Genomic DNA, 8338 nt, shown 5'->3' on the forward strand with positions numbered 1-8338 from the left:
GCCCTTGAAAGAATCCGAGGAAATGGCCGCCGAGCCGGCGCAAGCCAATGCCAATGGCCCAGGCAGCAGAAAAAACAGCACAGATCTGGAGCGCGACGTCCTTGCCCAACAGATTGCAGTTTCCGTCCCAGAGATCGGTTACTTTCAGCTGTTCCGATATGCCACCAACAAAGATTTGCTCATCATTGCGATATCTTTCCTCTGTGCTGTCATTTCAGGAGCCATCACAACCGCACCGGCACTGCTGACTGCTCTGTTGGTCGGCAGTATTCAAGAAAGCTGGTCCAAAGAATCGACAAGCGCCTCTGCTAGTAGCGAACTGACCCGATTTACAATCTATTTCGTATATCTTTTTGTGGGCGAGCTCGTAACATGCTACATAGCGACGATCGGGTTCATTCGTACGGGTATAGTGCTATCTAGCCGAATCAGAGAGGAGTATCTGGCTGCACTTCTTCGCCAGAACATGGCCTTTTTCGACCATGTCGGCGCGGGCGAGATCGCGACACATATGACCGCCGACGCCAATCTGATCCGGGATGGAATCTCGGAGAAAGCCAGCGTCGCTGTGCAATGCTGCTCTTCTATCGTCACTGCATTTGTTATAGGGTTCACCAGAGACTGGAAATTGACGCTCATAATGGCATCCAGCCCAGTGTGCATCGCACTCGTATTCGCAGTCAACGGCGTAGCGCTTACGAAATCTCGCCAGCGTTGGCTGGGAGAGACTGCAGCAGCTGGGACGGTTGTCGAAGAAGTCCTCTCCTCCATCAAGACGGTTGTCGGTCTGAATGCACAATCGGAGCTTACTTCACGATACGACGGCTTTCTCGAAAAGGCCGAAAGATGGGCGACCCGGGCCAGAACGATATCCGGTGCGCTACTCGGCGCTGTCTTTGCTGTCATATACATGGCTATTGGCTTGGGTTTCTGGATGGGGTCGCGATATCTCGTCAAAGGCACTACTTCCTACGTCGATATACTAGCCATCATCCTCGCCACAGTGACGGGAATAGCTTGCCTCGGGAGTATTGTTCCACCCCTCCAAGCTTTCACCATTGCCGTAGCCGCTGGGTCGAGGCTTTACGGTACCATCGACCGCAAACCTCGGGGAGAATCAACTCGACCATCCAAAACACAACTAGACACGATTTCAGGTCACCTGGAGTTCAAGAATGTCAGACACATATATCCATCGCGACCGGGGGTGGTTGTTCTGGACAACTTGAGTATTTCCATTGAGCCAGGAAAGACTACGGCCATTGTGGGGCCCTCAGGATCGGGAAAGAGTACCATCATCGAGCTTCTCGAACGTTTCTATGATCCACTCGCCGGCAAAATCATGTTAGATGGCCACAATCTCTCGGAAATAAACCCACAGTGGCTGCGGCAGCATATGTCTCTAGTTCAGCAGAATCCTACCCTTTTTGACACAACCATCTTTGAGAATGTGCGCTACGGACTGGTTGGTACGCCCTACGAGAACAGCCCCGAGGAGGAGGTTCGCAATCTTGTACACGACGCCTGTCGGATCGCAAATGCCCATGACTTCATCTGCAAACTTCCCAACGGCTATGGGACACCCGTTGGTGAAGCTGGAGTCATGCTTTCTGGTGGCCAAAAACAGCGCATTGCCATTGCCCGCGCTTTAATCCGTAATCCCAAGATTCTACTGCTGGATGAAGCCACCTCGGCTTTGGACTCGACAAGCGAAACCGTTGTTCAAGCTGCCATCGAGAGGGCTTCCCAAGGGAGGACAACGGTGGTCGTTGCTCATCGTTTGTCAACGATCAAGACTGCCGACAAGATCATCGTTCTTTCCGGGGGAAGACTTGCCGAGCAGGGCACGCACAATGAATTACTAGAACTAAACGGAACATACACGAAGCTTGCACAGACCCAGACTGTTCATCTTGACCAGGAAACAAATCCTGGCATGGAAACTGCCTCGCACATACATGACGAACCTGAGAAACCCACCGTCGAGAATGAGAAAGCTTTGCCGCCCATCGATAGAAACTTCGCTTCCATGATATCTCCGAAAGACGCAGAGGCGCTTCAAAGTCTGGACCATCCACGATCAGAATACTCTATGCGGACTCTGGTAACATTCGTAATGAAAATGCACAAAGGTTCTGTGCTGAAGATCCTGCATGGCTTTCTATGGTCGGTGCAGGCGGGAGCAGGCGCGCCGATACAAGCGGTGTTCCTCGCCAAATGTCTTGTTGCCCTCGCAAGACCTCCGTCTCAGTACCAATTACTCCGGTCCGAGACCAACCTCTGGGCCGGAATGCATGTCGCTCTCGCCTTTGTCCAGTTGCTTGCATACACTGCACAGGCCACTACTCTTGGCGGATGTACTGAGAAGCTTATTCGGGACGTAAGCGGTCAAACGTTCCGTGCCCTCCTTGACAAGGACATGGCATTTTTCGACATGCCAGAACATGGAGTCGGTGCACTGAGTTCTTTCATCTCCACCGAGCCTTCCAGTATCGCTGGCGTCGGCTGTTACGCGGTGGGGACATACATCATGGCTTTGACCACACTTATCGGAGCGATGGCAGCCAGTATAGCGGTTGGCTGGAAGCTGGGTCTGGTTGGATCCGCTACAGTTCCCATTCTTCTGCTGTGCGGCTTATTCAGATACCGCGTCATGGCTCAACTGGATGCCCACCTACGGAAAGACTATCAAGAAACGGCCTCTTTGGCTAGTGAAGCCGTCTCCTCCATTCGGACTGTCATCTCACTCAACCGGGAGCCCAGCGTAATGCTCACGTTTCATGGACAGCTTGCCCAGCAGAATTTGACCAGTATACGCGCAAGTCTGAAATCTTCGGCTCTTTTCTCGTTCTCGCAGTCAGCATCTATGCTGTGCACTGCTCTTGGCTTATGGTATGGTGGTACACTAGTCATCAGTGGAGAGTATGGTTTGTTCCAATTCATTCTAAGTCATGCGGCTATCAACATCTGTGGCGAGGCCGCTGGCCAGATTTTCAGCAGTTCTCCGGATTTAGCCAAAGCGAAGAATTCTGCCACACGACTAAAAGCTCTGTTCGACCAACGGACTTCTGCTCAAATTAACCATGACGCGACTCGCCCACTATTGGAGGGTAACATCCAATTCCGAGATGTCCACTTTACATACCCGACACGACCAGGGCGGCGTATTCTCAATGGATTTGATCTCACCGTTCATAAAGGTAAATATGTGGCTTTGATCGGATCAAGTGGCTGTGGCAAGAGCACCATAGTTGCTATGCTAGAGCACTTCTACCACCCATCAGCCGGCATGATTAGCATGGACGACATTGACATATCGTCCATGGATGTGAGAGCATACCGCGACCAAGTTGCGCTCGTCAACCAAGAACCCACACTGTTCCAAGGCACGATCCGGGAAAATCTGACCCTCGGCCTCAACAGAGAATGCTCACAACAAGAACTGGAGAAAGCCTGTAAAGATGCGTACATACTAGAATTCATCCTCTCCCTGCCGTAAGTCAAACACAGTTGATTCTCCGCCAGTTACTAATATGAGTATCCAGACTCGGACTCAACACCATGTGTGGAGGCAAAGGAAACAACTTTTCCGGAGGGCAGAAACAACGTCTGGCCATAGCACGAGCTCTACTGAGACGACCAAAAGTTCTACTGCTGGACGAAGTCACGTCAGCGCTGGACTCGGAGTCGCAACGCGAAGTCCAAGCTGCACTCGATGAGGCCGCAAAAGACAGGACGACCATCGCTATTGCGCACCGCCTGAGTGCCATTCAAAACGCGGATGTTATCTGCTTCCTCGAAGACGGCGTTGTTGTGGAGTCGGGAACGCACGCGGAGCTTATACGCAAGCGGGGGAAGTATTTCGCCATGTCTAGTTTGCAGACCCTGGAGAGCTGAGTGCGACTCAATATTAGAACAAGGGGAAATTTTTAAGAGCGTCTGATCTTCGCTTCACGTTTGTCTTTGGTAATGTACGGTTTGGTCTGGTGAATCTTGGATACGTCAAGCTCCATGTAACTCGAAGTCCCAGCAATAACACGACATGTGGCGTCCTGGTACTATATAGAACGTAGAGATACAGATTTTTGCATTTGTCTCTACATATTTTAGGGCTTGGCTAGCCGTTCTGCTGTGTTGATACTATACAGAGATTATCATCTCTCCAGCCGCGCCTAGCATAGAGATCAGATGATCTCAAACAACATGATCTTTCTTGCATTCCATCTCTCCATCTCTGATCCCAGATTTCCGTTCTTCCACCCGATGCAATCGCAAAGCAAGCAAGTGCAAGATGGCTGGCTCGTACACGCGCTTCTGCGAGCGCACAAAGGTGCGGCCAACAGTCTCCAGCATATCAGCGGTTAGCAAGAGCCAACGGGTCCGGGTCCAAAGTCTGAACAATCCGCAGAAGCCACAGCGGCAAGCCGCGGAGCAGAGACAGATACGTCATGTCCCTTGGCAGCACGAGGCTGTGACTGTACGTCGACAAGACAATGTCTACAATCTCCTCCGCCACCTCCGCGGGCTCGAGAACGTTCAGGGGAAACTCGGAGACCTTGCTCGTGAGCGCTTCGACAAGTGGCGTGCGCACAAAGTCGGGGTAGATGATGCTGGAGGCGTCAGTAAATAGATTCCAACACATGTAGTAGGTGGCTGGACGGCGTACGAAGTGCGTATCTTTGGTGCGTTGAAGCGCGCGCGGATCTCTTGCCCAAGACCCTCGTGGAAGGCCATGGCTGAGGCTTTGGAGCATGCGTATGATACGTTTTGGGCTTGTGAGTAGAAACTCCCTGTGCTCGCTACTGTTACGATGTGGCCGTGGTTTCGCTCTATCATGGCTGGGAGGAATTCGCGCACTAGAGTGAAGTGGCAGAGGCTATTGACTTCGAATACCCGTCTTCTCTCTGGTTCACTCTCGCTTAGGATGGTTTGTGCTGTGCCGGTTCCCGCGTTGTTGATTAGGATGGAAGGATGTCCGTGTTCTTTTATTATTTTTGCTGCGGCTTCGATTATGGCGGAGGTTGATGTCAGATTTACTTGGTAGAAAGTCACCCCGTTTACTAGTTCAGGTCAGGAGGCGAGAGTTCAATCACTCTGGTGCTCATACGTACACTGTTTGGACGTTGGAGGGTTGATGTCCAAAATGATCGTTTTCACATTGTGCTTGCTGAGTCCCCGTACAGTCTCTGCGCCAATGCCGCTTGATCCTCCAGTTATCACAGCGAGCTCTTTAGGCCAATCCCAAGTCGTGTCGTCAATGAAGTTGTTGATGCTTCGGTGTGTGATCCACTTGTTGAGCGCCAAGAGTAATTTTACACCGATAGCAGTGTAAATAGCTGACTGTAGCGTTCTTAGGCCAGCTGAGTAGTAATAGGCCCGATCTGGGGCTCTTGGCAAAGTGACCTTGAAGAGTGCGAGAGAGAGAAACAGAGCAATCGTAAGACGATCAGAAAGGACAGAGCGAAGGAAGGTCATCGTATCGTATCTTCCAAGCGGGTTCTACGCGTGCTGTTTGGCAGCGGCGCGTGTGGCAGCCGTTATCCTATATAAATGAAGTTTACACCGTTGCGACGAGCTATGTTGTGAAAGTGTCCAACGATGGCGAGAAACGAGATGTCGTGAGTCGTGTTCGGACCAGATCGGAGCATCCTTTGTACCGGTAGCTAGGGGCGAGCATCTCGCGATAAGTGTGGAACATTGAGTCTCCACCCCTCGAGTCAGGATCTGATCAGCGCACGGGATCCCGCTTTTCGCAAAGCACCATGAGCAGGCACATTCTGCCAAGATGCCGAGGCGCTCGAAGCTCATATAGACCACGTATGGAGACGTAGACCCAATCACGAGTGTTGGTACAGGTTGGGACTATGAGCTTTCCATCACGTCCAGCCGCTGCAGCAAGGACAATCCTTCTGATGACATGGCCAAGACCAGTACGCTTCGAAACACTATCGAATCCTGAGATTCCCAAGGATCAGAGGTCTTGGACTATAAGGAAAGTCACGTGCAATGATCCTCAACCTTTGACCTTATTACAAAACGGACAGTGCGTTTCTCAACACCTGGTCAATTCTTCTTGTTTCCTCCATATCTGGTGCCTATCCTCTTTCTATCTGGCAACCAATTACACCCAACAGCACGGAATCCTGTCTCGTCTGTCCTTCTTTCCGCCAGGTCCACCTACAACGCACCAACATCGTGCGCAATGAAGGCTCTCAAGGTAATCAAAGCTGGGGAGCTTACCGCACAAGAAGTAAACGTTCCAAAACTCCGCCTTGGCTTTTGTCTTGTCCAAGTCAAAGCCGTCGCGCTCAATCCTACAGACTTCAAACATCTGCACGGCATCGAATGCACTGGCTGTACTCTGGGGTGCGACTATGCCGGCATTGTGGAGGAAGTAGGAGCAGACTCGATCCTCAAGAGAGGTGACCGCGTTGCAGGGTTTGTTCACGGGGGCAACATTGCGCACCCCGAAGATGGAACGTTTGCAGAATATGTTCTGGTGAGGGAGGGTCTCCAGTGCATCATTCCGGAAGGCATGCGCTTCGAGGAGGCGGCGAGTCTCGGGGTTGCCATCACTACAGTTGGCATGGCATTGTGTCAGAGCCTCAAGCTTCCTCTGCCGATCGAGACATGCTCGCAGAACCTATGGGTGTTGATCTACGGTGGTAGCACCGCTACCGGTACGGTGGCTATTCAGACTGCGAAGCTGTAGGTTCCATGTTCCGGTTTAGTCAAGGCAGCGATCTGATAATGAGATACAGCGCCGGTCTCAACGTCATCACGACCTGCAGCCCCTCGAACTTTGCACTTGTAAAGTCACTGGGAGCTTCTGCTGCATTCGACTATCGAGACGTTGACTGTGGCGAGGCGATCCATGCATACACTCAAGGAAGTATGCATCACGCCTTTGACTGCATCTCAGATGACGCGTCTGCGGTAGTGTGCGCTAAAGCGCTCGCTCAAAGCACGTCGTCACAGCCATCAAGATACTGCTCGACGTTGCCTGTACAATGCCCGCGCGAGGATGTGGTATCGAACTTCGTCCTAGCCTACACCGCGACTGGAGAAGCTTTCCACAAATTCATAGACTTCCCAGCCAATCTTGAGGACTACGAGTTCGCAAGGAATTTCTTTGGGGTCTTCCAGCAGCTTTTGGATGAGGGGAAAGTACAGCATCATCCTGTGGAAGTGCGAGAAGGCGGACTGGAGGGAGTGCCGACGGGCCTGGAGGATTTGAAGGAAGGAAGGGTCAGCGCGAAGAAGCTTGTCTATCGTATCTCATAGGTGGCAGTAGTGGTACTGGTAGCCTTTAATCAATATCAATTGTCTGTATTGATGCGATAGGTGGTCAACAGCACGTATGGGAAATGCTTGCTTATGCTACTCGATCCAACCGGATGTATCCAAAACGAGAAGCCCAATTTCTTCGTCTACAGATGGTGAATGTCTACAGGCGCAATGGTGGCCGAAGTTCCTTTCGAGTAATGCGCAGAGACATACTCCTCCACGGGAGTAAGATGCAGAGGATCGAACATGGACTGTGCAGGGAAATGAATCGACGCAACACCCTCCCATATCTGCTTATGGCGAATCTTGAAGTCCACCTCGGTAAACTGCCGAACATGAGGTGTCTTCTCCGGCAGAGGGGAGGGCAGAATGCGCAAGAAAAGATTGTGCACACTCGGCTCCGTGTATTCGTCCAGCGGCAACAACGCCGTCGGCTTGAACAGAATCTCCGCCACGGGAAATTCGCTGGGGCGACAGACTCGTCCGCGGAAGAATCCACTTATGCCGTCAGGGTCAGTCGGGAAGTCCAATGACCCGAGAACCTTCGGTGCGCCCCAGAGCTCTCTGCCCGAATAGGCTGCGTCCTCGTTGTCCAGGATGATGAGTAACGAATACTCGTATTTCGTACCGTTGTATTCTACCTCCACGCCGTGAAGAAACTCGCGATAGGGACCAATAGGTGAGGAACCGTAGGAGATGAGACGTGTCGTGATGATTGGTTTTTCCTCAATGGTCAGACAGTCTGGGAGAAGACGTTTGAGTTGAGCGCCGTCAGTGCGGTATTTGATGACGATGCAGCCCATGTCGGTAAAGTGCGAGGGGAAAGCCGCCGGGCGGTAGGCTGGCGCAAATATGGGGATGGCATTGCAGATCGTCTCAGACGAGATGGTGCCGGTAAGGACCATGGTAAGCGAGGTGGAGGAATGATAGGTTGTGATGGGGATGGACCAATGCTTTTTATCGCGATCAGAAAGGTTCTAAGCGCTGAGATGTTTTCAGTATATCTCTTCATTCTTATGTGTGACGTGTTGGGGTGCGGGAATGCTATCAG

General features: G+C 51.8%; 4 protein-coding genes across 4 annotated transcripts; 2 read left to right on the plus strand and 2 right to left on the minus strand.

Moving 5' to 3' along the window:
• Positions 1-22: 22 nt before the first annotated feature.
• On the plus strand, positions 23-3897 carry EKO05_0006934 (ABC-type xenobiotic transporter; the record flags this gene model as incomplete). Its single annotated transcript, XM_038940847.1, has 2 exons — positions 23-3495; positions 3546-3897. The coding sequence occupies 2 exons, from the start codon at positions 23-25 to the stop codon at positions 3895-3897; spliced, it is 3825 nt and encodes a 1274-aa protein (XP_038797462.1).
• Positions 3898-4354: 457 nt separating this feature from the next.
• EKO05_0006935 (uncharacterized protein) lies at positions 4355-5475 on the minus strand (the record flags this gene model as incomplete). The annotated part of the gene is made up of 3 exons (XM_038940759.1): positions 4355-4610; positions 4667-5060; positions 5112-5475. 3 exons carry the CDS (start codon positions 5473-5475, stop codon positions 4355-4357), a joined length of 1014 nt encoding a protein of 337 aa, XP_038797463.1.
• A 727-nt stretch (positions 5476-6202) lies between these two features.
• On the plus strand, positions 6203-7284 carry EKO05_0006936 (uncharacterized protein; the record flags this gene model as incomplete). Its single annotated transcript, XM_038940694.1, has 2 exons — positions 6203-6708; positions 6762-7284. The coding sequence occupies 2 exons, from the start codon at positions 6203-6205 to the stop codon at positions 7282-7284; spliced, it is 1029 nt and encodes a 342-aa protein (XP_038797464.1).
• A 146-nt stretch (positions 7285-7430) lies between these two features.
• On the minus strand, positions 7431-8192 carry EKO05_0006937 (uncharacterized protein; the record flags this gene model as incomplete). Its single annotated transcript, XM_038946259.1, has 1 exon — positions 7431-8192. The coding sequence occupies one exon, from the start codon at positions 8190-8192 to the stop codon at positions 7431-7433; it is 762 nt and encodes a 253-aa protein (XP_038797465.1).
• Between the last annotated feature and the right edge of the window lie 146 nt (positions 8193-8338).

This window comes from Ascochyta rabiei, chromosome 11 (genome assembly GCF_004011695.2).
Source record: "Ascochyta rabiei chromosome 11, complete sequence".
In the NCBI taxonomy this organism is placed as follows: domain Eukaryota; kingdom Fungi; phylum Ascomycota; class Dothideomycetes; order Pleosporales; family Didymellaceae; genus Ascochyta; species Ascochyta rabiei.